Genomic DNA, 16,211 nt, shown 5'->3' on the forward strand with positions numbered 1-16,211 from the left:
GGTGCGTGGGTTTATCTCTGGCCTTTCTATCCTGTTCCTTTGACCTATATTTCTGTTTTTGTGCCAGTACCATAGTGTCTTGATTACTGTAGCTTTGTAGTATAGTCTGAAGTCAGGGAGTCTGATTCCTCCAGCTCCATTTTTTTTCCTCAAGACTGCTTTGGCTATTTGGGGTCTTTTGTGTCTCCATACAAATTTTAAGATTTTTTGTCCTAGTTCTGTAAAAAATGCCATTGGTAATTTGATAGGGATTGCATTGAATCTGTAGATTGCTTTGGGTAATATAGTCATTTTCACAATATTGATTCTTCCAATCCAAGAACATGGTATATCTCTCCATCTGTTGTATCATCTTTAACCTCTTTCAACAGTGTCTTATAGTTTTCTGCATACATGTCTTTTGTGTCCTTAGGTAGGTTTATTCCTAGGTATTTTTTTCTTTTTGTTGCAGTGGTAAATGGGCGTGTTTCCTTAATTTCTCTTTCAGGTTTTTCATCACTAGTGTATAGGAATGAAAGAGATTTCTGTGCATTAATTTTGTAGCCTGCAACTTTACCAAATTCATTGATTAGTTCTAGTAAGTTTCCTGGTGGCATCTTTAGGATTCTCTATGTATAGTATCATGTCATCTGCAAACAGTGACAGTTTTACTTCTTCTTTTCCATTTGTATTCCTTTTATTTCTTTTTATTCTCTGATTGCCATGGCTAGGACTTCCAAAACTATGTTGAATAATAGTGGTGAGAGTGGACATCCTTGTCTCTTTCCTGATCTTAGAGGAAATGCTTTCAGTTTTTCACCATTGAGAATGATGTTTGCTGTGGATTTGTCATATATGGCCTTTATTATGTTGAGGTAGGTTCCCTCTATGCCCACATTCTGGAGAGTTTTTATCATAAATGGGTGTTGAATTTTGTCAAAAGCTTTTTCTGCATCTATTGAGATGATCATATGGTTTTTATTCTTCAATTTGTTAATATGGTGTATCACATTGATTGATTTGCATATACCGAAGAATCCTTGTATCCCTGGGATAAATCCCACTTGATCATGGTGGATGATCCTTTTTTTTTTTTTCGGTACTCGGGCTTCTCACTGTTGTGGCCTCTCCCATTGCGGAGCACAGGCTCTGGACGCGCAGGCTCAGCAGCCATGGCTCACAGGCCCAGCCGCTCCGCAGCATGTGGGATCTTCCCGGACCGGGGCACGAACCCGTGTCCCCTGCATCGGCAGGTGGACTCTCAACCACTGCGCCACCAGGGAAGCCCAATGATCCTTTTAATGCGTTGTTGGATTCTGTTTGCTAGTATTTTGTTGAGGATATTTGCATCTATATTCATCAGTGATATTGGTCTGTTATTTTATTTCTTTGTTGTATCTTTGTCTGGTTTTGGTATCAGGGTGATGGTGGCCTATAGAATGAGTTTGGGAATGTCCTTCCTCTGCAATTTTTTGGAAGAGTTTGGGAAGGATGGGTGTTAGTTCTTCTCTAAATGTTTCATAGAATTCACCTGTGAAGTCATCTGTCCTGGACTTTTGTTTGTTGGAAGATTTTTAATCACAGTTTCAATTTCATTAATTGTGATTGGTCTGTTCATATTTTCTATTCCTGGTTCAGTCTTGGAAGGTTATACCTTTCTAAGAATTTGTCCATTTCTTCCAGGTTGTCCATTTTATTGGCATAGACTTTCTTGTAGTAGTCTCTTAGAATGCTTTGTATTTTTGCTGTGTCTGTTTTAACTTCTTTTTCATTTCTAATTTTATTGATTTGAGTTCTCTCCCTCTTTTTCTTGATAAGTCTGCCTAATGGTTTATCGATTTTGATTATCTTCTCAAAGAACCAGCTTTTAGTTTTATTGATTTTTGCTATTGTTTTCTTTGTTTCTATTTCATTTATTTCCTCTCTGATCTTTATGATTTCTTTCCTTCTACTACCTTTGGGTTTTGTTTGTTCTTCTTTCTCTAGTTCCTTTAGGTGTAAGGTTAGATTGTTTGAGATTTTTCTTGTTTCTTGAGGTAGGCTTGTATTGCCATAAACTTTCCTCTTAGAACTGCTTTTGTTGCACCACATAGGTTTTGGATCATTGTGTTTTCATTGTCATTTGTCTCTAGGTATTTTTTGATTTCCTCTTTGATTTGTTCAGTGATCTCTTGGTTATTTAGTAAAGTACTGTTTAGCCTCTGTGTGTTTGTGTTTTTTACGTTTTTTCCCTGTAATTGATTTCTAATCTCATAGCATTGTGGTCAGAAAAGATGCTTGATATGATTTCAGTTTTCTTAAATTTACTGAGCTTGATTTGTGACCCAAGATGTGATCTATACTGGAGAATGTTCCATGCACACTTGAGAAGAAAGTGTAATCTGCAGTTTTTGCATGGAATGTCCTAAAAATATCAATTAAATCTATCTAGTCTATTGTGTCATTTAAAACTTGTGTTTCCTTAGTAATTTTCTGTTTGGATGATCTGTCCATTGGTGTAAATGAGGTGTTAAAATCCTCCACTATTATTGCGTTACTGTCGATTTCCTCTTTTATACCTGTTAGCAGTTGCCTTATGTATTGAGGTGCTCCTATGTTGGGTGCATATATATTTATAATTGTTATATCTTCTTGGATTGATCCCTTGATCATTATGTAGTGTCCTTCCTTGTCTCTTGTAACATTAAAAGTCTATTTTATCTGATATGAGTATTACTACTCCAGCTTTCTTTTGATTTCCATTTGCATAGAATATCTTTTTCCATCCCCTCACTTTCAGTCTGTATGTGTCCCTCAATCTGAAGTGGGTTTCTTGTAGACAGCATATATATGGGTCTTGTTTTTGTATCCATTCAGCAAGCCTGTGTCTTTTGGTTGGAGCATTTAATTCATTCATGTTTAAGGTAATTATCGATATGTATGTTCCTATGACCATTTTCTTAATTGTTTGGGGTTTGTTTTTGTAGGTCCTTTTTTTCTCTTGTGTTTCCCACTTAGAGAAGTTCCTGTAGCATTTGTTGTAGAGCTGGTTTGGTGGTGCTGAATTCTCTTAGCTTTTGCTTGTCTGTAAAGCTTTTGATTTCTCCATTGAGTCTGAATGAGATCATTGCTGGGTAGAGTAATCTTTGTTGTAGGTTCTTCCCTTTCATCACTTTAAATATGTCATGCCACTCCCTTCTGGGTTGCAGAGTTTCTGCTGAGAAATCAGCTGGTAATCTTATGGGAGTTCCCTTGTATGTTATTTGTCATTTTTCCCTTGCTGCTTTTGATAATTTTTCTTTGTCTTTAATTTTTGGCAATTTGATTACTATGTGTCTTGGCATGTTTCTCCTTGGGTTTATCCTGCCTGGGACTCTCTGTGCTTCCTGGACTTGGGTGGCTATTTCCTTTCCCATGTTAGGGAAGTTTTCGACTATAATCTCTTCAGATATTTTCTTGGGTCCTTTCTCTCTCTCTTCTCCTTCTGGGACCCCTGTTGTGCGAATATTGGTGTGTTTAATGTTGCCCCAGAGGTCTCTTAGGCTGTCTTCATTTCTTTTCATTCTTTTTTCTTTATTCTGTTCCGCAGCAGTGAATTCTACCATTCTGTCTTCCAGGTCACTTATCCATTCTTCTGCCTCAGTTATTCTGCGTTGATTCCTTCTACTGTATTTTTCATTTCAGTTATTGTATTGTTCATCTCTGTTTGTTTGTTCTTTAGTTCTTCTAGGTCTTTGTTAAACATATCTTGCATCTTCTTGATCTTTGCCTCCATTCTTTTTCTGAGGTCCTGGATCATCTTCACTATCATTATTCTTAATTCTTTTTCTGGAAAGTTGCCTATCTCCACTTCATTTAGTTGTTTTTCTGGTGTTGTATCTTGTTCCTTCATCTGGTACATAGCCCTCTGCCTTTTCATCTTGTCTATCTTTCTGTGAATGTGGTTTTTGTTCCACAGGCTGCAGGATTGTAGTTCTTCTTCCTTCTGCTGTCTGCCCTCTGGTGGATGAGGCTATATGTAAGAGGCTTGTGCCGGTTTCCTGATGGTGGTGGGTAGAGCTGGCTGTTGCTGTGGTGGGCAGAGCTCACTAAAATTTTAATCCGCTTGTCTGCTGATGGGTGGGGCTGGGTTCCCTCCCTTTGGTTTGTTTGGCCTGAGGCGACCCAACACTGGAGCCTACCTGGGATCTTTGGTGGGGCTAATGGCGGACTCTGGGAGGGCTCACGCCAAGGAGTACTTCCCAGAACTTCTGCTGCGAGTGTCCTTGTCCCCACGGTGAGACACAGCCACCCCCGCTTCTACAGGAGACCCTCCAACACTAGCAGGTAGGTCTGGTTCACTCTCCTGTTGGGTCACTGCTCTTTCCCCTGGGTCCCGATGTGCACACTACTTTGTGTGTGCCCTCCAAGAGTGGAGTCTCTGTTTCCCCCAGTCCTGTTGAAGTTCTGCAATCAAATCCCGCTAGCCTTCAGAGTCTGATTCTCTAGGAATTCCTCCTCCTGTTGCCGGATCCCCAGGTTGGGAAGCCTGACATGGGACTCAGAACCTTCACTCTAGTGGGGGGACTTCTGTGGTATAAGTGCTCTCCAGTTTGTGAGTCACCACCCAGCAGTTATGGGATTTTTATTTTATTGGGATTGCGCCCCTCCTCCCATCTTATTGTGGCTTCTCCTTTGTCTTTGGATATGGGGTATCTTTTCTGGTGAGTTCCAGTGTCTTCCTGTTGATGATTGTTCAGCAGTTAGTTGTGATTCCGGTGCTCTCTCAAGAGGGAGTGAGAGCACATCCTTGTACTCTGCCATCTTGAACCAGTCTCTCTTTGGGTTATTGTAGCATTAATCCTTTAACATAATGAGACTTGGTTGGGGGATGGTATTTATGACAGAACATCTAAATGGGGATGGTGATATATAAATGTAAAAAAATTATTTAATATTTTCAAAAGCCAGATTCTATAATAGGTAAGTTGTATCTCCATTACGAGATGAGTATAAGAGGTGAAAACCTGTAGCTGCATTTGATCCTCTGGATTTTGATTTTTACATGTTTTCTGAATTTTCAACAGAATAGTGCCAGAAATCTTCTTTGAAGGAATGGGAAATATGTCTTTTGCTTTCCCACTTACTCTAGTTTTAGCCAGCTTTATTTGAAGACATTTTTCTGCTTAAGATTACCAGGCTATTTTCCTGATGCTAGTAATTGCATTATTGAAATATTTGGTGTTATAGTTCTATGAAATTTTCTGCAAATATTGTATCCCTTATTTTTTCATTGTAGATTGGTATGCTGGGCTTTATTTGTGTGTAGCCAACAAAACCCCAACTAGACTGCTGCTTTTTTTTGTGACTACACATATTACACTAGTTTTTTTGTGACACATTTGTCATAGCTGGTCAAATGCAGCTTGGTTTTTCCATTCTTTGTTTTATTTTCTTTTTTGATGTAATCCAAATTCAAATGATTTATGTTACTTTCATGTGAGGTTAAGATTGATAATAATTTGAAATATTGCCTGTTAAATTCTTTCCCCTTACACTCAAACTGTGGTGGTTTGTTTTCAATTAATTAGCAAATAGTTATCGAACACATTTCAAGATAAAAGAATTTGAGGCAATCAAATTTTGAGAACTGAGGAATGTGAAAGAGATGTGAGCTGATACAGAAAGAATGAGTAGGATATACACAGGGGATGCCCTTCCAGTGGGAACTGTAGTGAAGGCAGAGGCAGTGCTGTGCAGAGGAAGGAGCAGAGACTTGGGGTCAGACATGTGGCAGGCATTCAAACCCTGAGACGTTTGCTATCTGTAAAATGGAAATCGAATTTGCTCTTTAGGTTATCCTCTTAGTTTCCTAAGGCTGCTGTAACAAATTACTGCTAGCTTAAACCAATAGAAATGTCATCTTTTAACAGTTCTGGAGGTGAGAAGTCCAAAATTAATCTCACTGGGCTGAAATCAAGGTGTTGGCAGGGCCACACTCCTTCCAGGGGCTTTATGGGGAGGCTGTTCCTTTCCTCTTTCAGCTTCTGGTGGCTGCCATTATTCCTTGGCTTGTGGTTACATCACTTGAGTCTCTGCCTCTGTGGTCACATTGCCCTTTCCTCTTATTTCTCTGTCAGATCTCCTTCTGTCTCCTAAAAGCATACTTGTGTTTGGATTTAGGGCCAACCTTTGTAATCCTGGATAATCTCCTCATCTTAATATCTTTCAGTTAATGACACCTGGAAATGCTTTGCCATATAAGGTAACATTTAGATTCCAGAGATTAGGACCTGATGTCTTTGGGGCCATATTCAGCTTACTTCAGATACTATAAGAATTAAATACAGTAATGAAAAAGGTCTCAGATTGAGATATGCAGAGATGTAACTTCCTTTATTTTTATAACTTGAATTAATTTCTAACTCTGAGTCTCCTTGACCTCTTAATGGCAGACAGTTTAATCTTCTGTTACTGGTTTGCTTTATGGATTGTTATAGTCTTGTTGGGGTAAATAATCAATTCAGGTTATATAAATGAGTTACATACAGGTTTAAGATACACTCAGTTGAAGGTTAAGACCTAGTTTCACTCTTCCAACACTCTGGTGGGGCATTTAAGTCCCAGGAAGGGTATTTGTCTAACTTCTATCCAACTCTTCTCTTCGTGTTCTAGAAACTCTTATTTCTCTCAAGCTTATTGCCTGTATCATAAAGCCCCCTAAATTCATGGTCTTATTTTAGCCCTTCCACACTTCTTCTGGAGAACTTGGTTCTGCAGTGCTCTTTCCTCATACTTGGATGCTATGGACTCATCTTCCTCAGCATTGCACTTAGCTGTTGCTTTTCCGCCATGTTAGATGCAAGGCTTCTACTTGAGGGTAGAAGCCTCCTAAGGCTACTCTTCGGTGTGAACCACACACCACCATTAAACTTACCTGCGATTTTATTAGCAACAACTGCTCATCCTGAAAGGGTCCTAGTTCCAGAAGGGGCAGGATATAGGGTCACTGTGACCTAAACCATCCAGTTACTATCTAGCCTCCTCTCAGGCTCCACTCCACCCTTTCCTCCACTAACCCCTTAATTGCAGATCCTTTCCCAGAGGACAGAGGGTACATCCCTGTATGAGTCAGTGGAGGACTGGCTGGCCATTATTCTCCCCAAGTGATCATATTTGTCAAAGATTGATAAAGTCTAATTTGATGCTCAAAAGTAAAGAAAGTGCATCTCTGTCATTTTTTCCTCTCTGTATAGTTTATCTTCAGGGCAGAACATGTGCTGTTTCCTTAGTGGTAGAGATGGGTGATGGGTACAGTGAAACACAGGTTGGTAAAACAAATAAGCAGACATATTGCTTAATACCTTGCAATTTTCTCCCACTGTGGTTGCAATAAATACAGATACAGTACGTAGCACATAGTATATTTAATAATGTGAACCTATGCTTCATAAGGTTGAAAATATCAGTTGGGGTTGTGTGAGAAGTAAACAAAAGTAAGGATAATGAAGATTGTTAGGGATGCAACTTCCCACTTGATATCTCGGTGACTGCTGGATCTCCCTGCAAACTGCTTCTCTTACAGTCTTCTTAGCTCATTAATGGCAGTAGTCCTTCCAAATGCTTAAGCCAGGAATCTTGGTGTCTTCCTTCACTGCCCCCTGTCTTTCACTCCACATCCAATTTGTCAACAAATCCTGTTGGCTCTACCTTCAGAATACATACACACAGATTCTGTCTACTTCTTACATGCTGCCACTCTCATCCAGGCCACATCATCTCCCCTTGTTAATTGCAATATTCTGCTAGATGGTCTTCCTGTTTCTACCCTTAAGCCTTTTGAAATCAATTATCCACTCAGCATCCAGTGTGATCCAATGAAAACATAAGTCAGCTCATAGTAGTCTTATGTTCAAAATGGATTCCTTTCCCTTGTGCCCTCCTTTTTCCCTCCTCCCTGATCCATTTTTCTCTGTAGTGTTTATTGCCACCTTTTAAGATTTACATGATTTATTGTCCCTGTCTTCCCATTAGAATTGAAGCTCCATGAGGCAATGACTTCTGTCTTGTTCACTACAAAATTCCAAGCCCCACAATGACTGTCTGACACATGGTAGGCCTTCAATAAATATTTGTCGAATGGACAGATGAATGAGTAAGTTAAAACTGCCAGACTATATGGATTTATCTCATAACAAGTAGGAAGTGGACAAGTGTTTGAGTGGGGGTCACATTGATACAAATGTTTTATGAGGTTTCCTGTGATATCAGGATCCAGGTTGGATTGGAAGAATGAGAAAGACAGAGGTTTGGAGATTATTTAGGAAAAAGTGAAGGTCTAAATGGGAATGGTGATAGTGGGAGTGGGTTGGGGGTTGTTGGGTGTGTGAGAGACACTCAGACAAAGAGTCTGATATCTGGGGTAACAACTGGAGGATATTGGAGTGGACATAGAGAAAGTTGTAATGGACATTGGAAAATTTAGGAAAAAGCAGTTTGAGAGAGAAAAAGGAAGATACTTTGTTTCATTTTTTTACATTTTTTACAAATTTTGGTAGAATGCATGTAACATAAAATTTACCATTTCATTCATTTTAAGGGTAAAGCTCACTGGCATTATGTACATTTATTTATATTTATATTGTTGTACAACCATCACCCCCATCCACCTCTAGAACATTTTTATCTTCTCATACTGAAACCCTGAACCCATTAAACAATAACTCCTCATTCTTCCCACACCCTGGTCCTTGACAACCACCATTCTACTTTGTGTCTCTGTGAATTTGTCTGCTCTAGGTACCTCATGTAAATGGAATCATATAATGTTTTTTCTTTTGTGTCTGTCTTATTTTACATAGTGTAATATCTTTAAGGTTCATCCATGTTGTAACATGTGTCAGAATATCATTCCTTTTTAAGGCTAAATATTCCACTGATGTCTTTACTACATTTTGTTTATCCATTCATTTGTTGATGGACATTAGGATGTTTTTACTTTCTGGCTATTGTGAATGATGCTACAATGGACATTGATGTACAAGTATCTGTTCCAGTGCCTGCTTTCACTTCTTTTGGTTATGAACTCAGAAGTGGAATTGCTGGAATTGTTTAATATTTGGAGGGACCACCATACTGAACTTTGGTTTTAGACAGATTATGTTTGAAGTGGTGGAAAGTCTAGCAGTTAGGATTGGAGTGCTAGTGAAAGCAACTGTAGCTGGAGATTTCACTTCAGGGAACTTGACAGACATAATGGCTGAGGAGGGGAGAGTTAATTAGTTGAGAGAAGAGAAAAAAAAAGAGTCCAGCCAAGGACTGCATCTTAGGTGGGAGAAGGAGCTACCAGAGCTAGTCAATGAGACCGAAAAAGAGCAATCTGAATTAGGAACAGAACCCGGGAGTGCTGATACACACTTAGCTCCAACTCATTCTTATTCATATATTCATTCAGCACTCTTACAAGAACTCCCTTTCAGATGAATAAGCTTCTATTTAAGTGTGACATTACTTTCAAGGGTTTGGGTGCTGCAGGTCACAGATTACTCCTGAGTGTTGAATTTCTGAGACATAGGTACTTTTCAAAAAGGTCCTAGAAGCACCTAAAAAAGCAGGGGATTTCTATATTTCTTGTTTGGCTGTTCTCCATTTCTTATTTTGCATTAATAATTTCACAGTCACTTTTCTTTAACCTTTTATTGAAGTATGACATACCTTAACATAAGTGAACAAAGGTGGACAACTTGGTGAATTCTCAGATATTGTTTCTACCTGAGTATCCAACACCCAGATTAAAAAACAGAATATTTCTCACCCCCAGTGGTTCCCTCATGCCCCTGCTCAGTCACCCACTATCCCTATTATCTTGATTTCTAACACCATAGATTTATTGTATCTGTGTTGAACTTATATAAGTGGAATCATGTAGTATGTACTCTTTGTGTCTGACTTCTTTCATTTAGTATTATGTTTGTGGAATTCATCCATGAAGTTGTGTTTTACTGTAGTATATATTCCATTGTGTCCTTTACACAGTTTATATATTCATTCTCACGTTGATAGGCATTTGGGTAGTTTCCAGTTTGGGGCTATTATGAATAGTACCGCTATGAACATCACAGTTTCTTACTAAAATAGGAAATCTGCGTGGTATGTTCACCTCTTTAAAGTTGCCATTGCTTTTTTCATTTAAGTGCCTTTCCTCCTAAGTGCCTTCCCACCCTGCCTAATTATCTTCATTGGTAATACAAACTACATTTGCCTGAACACTAGTTTTGAAAGTAAAAAGTGCCACAAGAAATCAGGTTTCTTAAAAAATTGTATGTCCTTGCATTAAAATTTTCTTTTTAAAGCATTTATTTCAGTTTTTCTCAACTATCCAGATTATGTGTCTTAAACGCATAGTGAACCTGTCAGATTTTTTCAGCTTTTAATGGGATGAATTGTTCAACCTTGAGGCAAATATTTTAATTTTGGCACCATGATGAGTCGGAGAAAAAGAATCGTTCCCATATTCTTAATGCAGTTTTGTTATCAAACTTATAATTTACATAGCAATAAAAGGAGACTGAGAATTAGTAAAAAGTGCATTGTGATATTTTATGTCATTTTTCTCTTCGGGTTACAATCTGCTTTGGTATAAAAATCAACATTACTAATTCAACATTAATGAAAATTTTATCAATCTGATTATTCCAGAATTGAGTTGAAATTTTCTATGTTTAATAAAGATACGTACATAATATATTTTATATATTTGTATGGATATATACGTCCCTATGTTTATTTGTCTACCTACCTGTCTATCTTTCTATCCATCCATCCATCCATCTATCTGTTGACATGCTCACTGGAACATTCTTTACAGAAAGAACAATAGAAGACCACGAGCTGGTGATTGAAGTGCTATCTAACTGGGGAATGGAAGAAGAAAATAAGCTATACTTTAGAAAAAATTATGCCAAATATGAATTCTTTAAAAACCCAATGGTAAGTGAAATCCCTATTAATAGTTATAGAAAATGAATGAGTTTAGTTAAATTTTATTTTATTTTATGTGAAGAAAAATATCACTATGGATAAAATACAAGTCCCTATTTGGTAAACTGTAGGTAAGAATTCTGGCCCTTTAAAATTATAGTCACACTTCTTCTTACTCTAACAATGATTAGCCAACATCATCACAGAAGTTCATATACATGGTTTTGGGGAACTACTGCTTCTTTTCTTGCTTTTTAAGAAAAAAAACTACATTTGATTTGGAGAATTATTAGATATCTCCAAGCAGGTTCCAAAATATTATGGTTTAACTCTTTTCACAAAATTTAGGAAATTAAATAAGAAAAATTCTAAAGGAAAAACAGATTGATGTTTGTTGGGAGTGTTGAAACTTAGCCAGAAGTTTAGATTGACATGCATCTTGCTGTTCCAAACTATTTTGTTTTCAGTGCAATAATTGAGCTAAGTAGAAATGAGATAAAGACGAGTGCATTATCTAGTAACTAGTAAATACTACTTTCATTGTAGTTCTTTTTAAAAGAAAGTAAATGTATGTCACATTCTAATGAAGACTAGTGATCTAGAGAAGTCAGAATAGCCTCTGGGCTCATTATTTTAAATTGTTTTTGACTCTGCAGCTGTAGCATATTTTTACACTAAGTTTTGGATAATTGGATTGAAATGATACTTTATGAAAAATATCTGATACACACCATAATAGAATATTTTCAAACCCTGAAAGACCTCTTACGCTCTCTTTTATTTGAACTTATTAATAGAAACATAGTGGGATCATCTTTGATAAAGAAAATACGAGTCCTAATAAAAATTAAATAGAATTAGAATTAGAAAGGAAACTGTTTTCTTATTATGAATCTTTATTAAAAGCAAGAATTTAAAAGTCATAGTTAAAGACATAGGGTTTAGTGCTCATTTTTAGTTGTTTTTTTTTTTAAATTTATACAAGGCTATAGATTCATTTTGTAGACTTAGAGTAGTGGTTCTCAACTGGGGGGTGATGTGGTAATGTCTGGAGACATTTTTGGTTGTCATACTGGGGGGATGGGGGTGCTGCTAGTGGGTGGAGGCCAGGAATGCTCTAAACGTCCTGCAATGCACAGGACAGTCCCCCCAACACAGCATTATTAGACCAACATTAATAGAACTACGCTTCAAAAGCCCTGTCCTAAAGGAAGTATAGTGGCATACATTTTCCTAAACTTGCCTGATCATAAAAACTCCCTGGGGAAGGGGATAGTGGTTGTTAAAAATACAGGATCCAGGTCCTACCCTGACCTACTGAATCAGACACTCCAGGAAAGAGGCCTCGGAATTCCTATTTTTAAGCAGCTTTCCTGGTGAATTTTATGATTAAACAGGTTTGGAAAGATAGTGGGTGGACAAGACTGTCATTTTAGCTCCCTGGCCCTCTAGTTTAACTCCTTGTTCCTCTACTCTATGGGCTGTGACCTTGGGTATATATATATCCTTTACTTCTATGAGCCTTGACTTTATAAAACGGAGCTGATAGTCCTTCAGTACCTGCTAGAGTGGTTGCAGGACTCAGGGAAGACGTATGGGAGCTAGCACACTGTCAGCCTGAGGGCAGTGTTTGTAACTGGAGGTACATGGATCTCTGTGTATCAGCACCATCTGAGGGTGTTTGGCTAGTCTTCGGGCCCTGCTCCTACCTTCTCATTAAGATACCTGCGGGTAGAGTCAGGGACTGGCATTTTTAAAAGTGCTTTGGGTGAATTTTCAACACACTGATTTAAAGAGCTTTTGCTTTAGATGACTGTGTTGGTCATAGTTCAATCTTTTCTGGCATGGCTTTGGGATAATATAACATGTATCTTTTCGTCAGTATTTTTTTCCAGAGCATATGGTGTCTTTTGCAACTGAAACCAATGGTGAAATATCCCCCACACAGATTTTGCAGGTAAAATATACATTTTCATTAAAATATGTAAGTACTAAATAATGAAGGGAAACTGTAAGGTCCTTATTTACTTATTTATTTATTTTTCTAATTTTATAAGTAGATATACTCACTTATCTTGCATTTCCATGCCTTTTTTTTTTTTTACTTCATGAGAGTTGACAATATTCTTTTTTTAAATTGAAGTATAGTTGATTTACAATGTTGTGTTAGTTTCAGGTGTACTGCAAAGTGATAAAGTTATACACACATATAGAGTTATTTTTTTTTCAGATTCTTTTCCCTTATAGGTTATTACAAAATATTGAGTATAGTTGTCTTAGCTATACAGTAGGTCCTTGTTGGTTATCTATTTTATATACAGTAGTATGTATATATTAATCCCAAACTCTTAATTTATCCTCCCCCTTCCCCTCTGGTAACTATAAGTTTGTTTTCTATGTCTGTGGGTCTATTTCTGTTTTGTATATAAGTTCATTTGTATTTTTTTTTCCTTAGATTCTAATATAAGCGATATCATATGATATTTGTCTTTCTCTGTCTGGCTTACTTCACTTAGTAGGATAATCTCTAGGTCCATCCATGTTGCTGAAAATGGCATTATTTCATTCATTTTTTATGGCTAAATAATATTCCATTGTATAAATATACTACATCTTCTTTATCCATTCATCTGTCAGTGGACATTTAGGTTGCTTCCATGTCTTGGCTATTGTAAATAGTGCCGCAATGAACACTGGGGCGCATGTGTCTTTTCCAGTTATGTTTTTCTCCGGATATATGCCCAGGAATGGGATTGCAGGATCATATGGTAGCTCTATTTTTAGTTTTCTGAGGAACCTCCATACTGTTCTCTATAGTGGCTGCACCAATTTACATTCCCACCAACAGTGTAGGAGGGTTCCTTTTTCTCCACACCCTCTCCAGCATTTATTATTTGTAGACTTTTTGATGATGGCCATTCTAACCAGTGTGAGGTGATACCTCATTGTAGCTTTGATTTTCATTTCTCTAATAATTAGTGATGTTGATTGAGCATCTTTTCATGTGCCATCTGTATGTCTTCTTTGGAGAAATGTCTATTTAGTGAGGTCCATATTTATACATGTTCAGATTTTGGATGGTATGCCTTGAGTGGTTAATTTTTGCTGGAGATAAGGTTGGAAAAGAGAAGAAGAGGAAAGAAAAGAAAAGAGCACAATCTAGATAAAGAATTCTGTAAATCAATAAAGACCCCTAACTATATTATTCTTCCCAGTTTTGAACAACTGTCAAAGGATTTTAAGCGTTTAAAAAATGTGTATCATGAAAGGAAACTGGCAGAATTTTGCTCTGTGATGTATTTAAAGATTGTTAGTCTTCGAAAAAATCAAAATTTCCAGTAAATTATAGACATTTTACCAACATATATTTAGTGTTAACTTTTATAATAAATGCTCTCAATCCTATTTATGATAAAATATTTAGCAATTAAATGAAATATTATCTATGATGGAAACACTTGATTGAAACATGAAATAGCTGAATTAAGAATACTAGTTATGGGCTTCCCTGGTGGTGCAGTGGTTGGGAGTCCGCCTACCGATGCAGGGGACACGGGTTCGTGCCCCGGTCTGGGAGGATCCCACATGCCACGGAGCGGCTGGGCGCGTGAGCCATGGCCGCTGAGCCTGCGCGTCCGGAGCCTGTGCTCTGCAACGGGAGAGGCCACAACAGTGAGAGGCCCGCGTACCGCAAAAAAAAACTAGTTATTTAATTTAAAACTTCCTTAGTTTTGCATCTATTGAGCTCATTTCTTACAAACTGGCAATGGCTGTAGGCTGTAATTTTCTTAAGACATTTTCATTACAATAAAAATTTTCAGTTATTTTATTTTTGATACTATACTTGTTAACAGGTTAATGGTGAGCAATGTCTTTATAATGGTTGCTGTTTGGTCTAAACCCCAGGCCTCCCCGAACCCACTCAATAGTCTCTGATCTTTAATGAAGAAAACTTTTAATAGTTCCAGTATAGATATTACTTTAAATATGTTGGTATTTGAATATACTGGTAAATATATTGGGTATCACAAATTTGTTTTCTATGGGCTTTTTATTTGTAATAGGTTATATTTCATTTTTTGCTTCAGAATATTTTAGAACTATGATTAGCCTCAGGATTTCTCTAAAAGCTACTTATATGCTACTAGGCTGTCACAGACACCCTGTAGAATGTTAGGGTGAATGGCAGCAGCGGCAGTGCCCCAGCACCCCTAGCTCTCACGCCTGTTTATATGACAGGGCGGTGGATTGGAGTTTTTCTTCTGCCTCCTTTCCCAAATTCTCCTATAATTTAGTTATATTACTTTAATGTTAAATTATAAAAACAAGAAAAGTCATAGCTTTGGAATCAGATAGTCCTGCACGTGCCCCTGACCTCTTCTCTCCACTGAGGCAATGTTTCCACTTTTTAAAACGTTCCTTCTTTTTCTAGTGTGACCTCTATGACTCCCTTTTTAAAATTTAATTGGTTTGGTTTAATAACTTGGAAAGCACTCAAACTAAAAAACCTACTTGCCTGCTTTGCATGTCAATTAATTAATATCTGTGGCTCATTAAATTAAAAGTTTTTTTATTAATTTACTTAAAAAACATTATCTACTCTCAGCATTTCCCCGAATAGCCTTTTAAAACTATGTTACGCTGTTTTAGCTAATATTTTCTCTTAGTTTCAGTTTTAACATTTTGCATTCGTTTATTCATAGGGATTTCCATTTCCTTCTTTTAGTGAGACACTAATGCGTTTCCACTGTCTTATTAAGGATGCTGAGCACAGCCACTCAGAGCTATTCCTTTTCATTCTCAATTTCCTGACCAACACATGCCTGCTGTCTCAGTTAATTATCACTGGGTAACAAACTATTCGAAATCTTAATGGCTTAAGTACCCACTCATATTTTGTCAACAGTTTTGTAGGTTGGTATTTGGGAAGGGTTTAGCTGGATGGGTCTCTGAGGCAGATTGACTCCCAAAGGGATTGTGGATCCGCTTCTTCTGAGATAGCTTTTCACTACATGTGTCTGGTACTCCTTGGCCCCTCTCTCTCTCTCTCCACATGGTGTGTCATTTTCCAAGACTTTTCCAGTTGCGTTGTGCTTCTCACCACATAGCCATCTCAGGGTAGTCACGTTTCTTATATGAAAGTTAGCTTCCAAGAGTTAAGGACTGGAAGCCATCAGGCTAGTTAAGGGACTACAGTTAGAACGGCAGCCTGTTCCTCCCGCCATATCCTATTGGTCAGAGCAGTCACAAGCCTTGCCCAGATTCAAAGGGCTGGAGAAACTTCACCTCTTGGT

The 16,211-nt window shown here is 37.7% G+C and overlaps 1 protein-coding gene across 2 annotated transcripts in view; it reads left to right on the top strand.

Moving 5' to 3' along the window:
• GRB14 (growth factor receptor bound protein 14) overlaps positions 1 to 16,211 on the top strand; it is a 125,999-nt gene that overhangs the window by 87,196 nt on the left and 22,592 nt on the right. For both annotated transcript variants that reach the window (XM_030852583.3, XM_030852593.3), the window contains 2 exons: positions 10,805 to 10,926; positions 12,800 to 12,874. In XM_030852583.3, the coding sequence (XP_030708443.1) occupies positions 10,805 to 10,926; positions 12,800 to 12,874 (197 nt within the window). The remainder of the gene's footprint in view (positions 1 to 10,804; positions 10,927 to 12,799; positions 12,875 to 16,211) is intronic.

This window comes from Globicephala melas, chromosome 7, assembly GCF_963455315.2.
Source record: "Globicephala melas chromosome 7, mGloMel1.2, whole genome shotgun sequence".
NCBI classification, from domain to species: Eukaryota; Metazoa; Chordata; class Mammalia; order Artiodactyla; family Delphinidae; genus Globicephala; species Globicephala melas.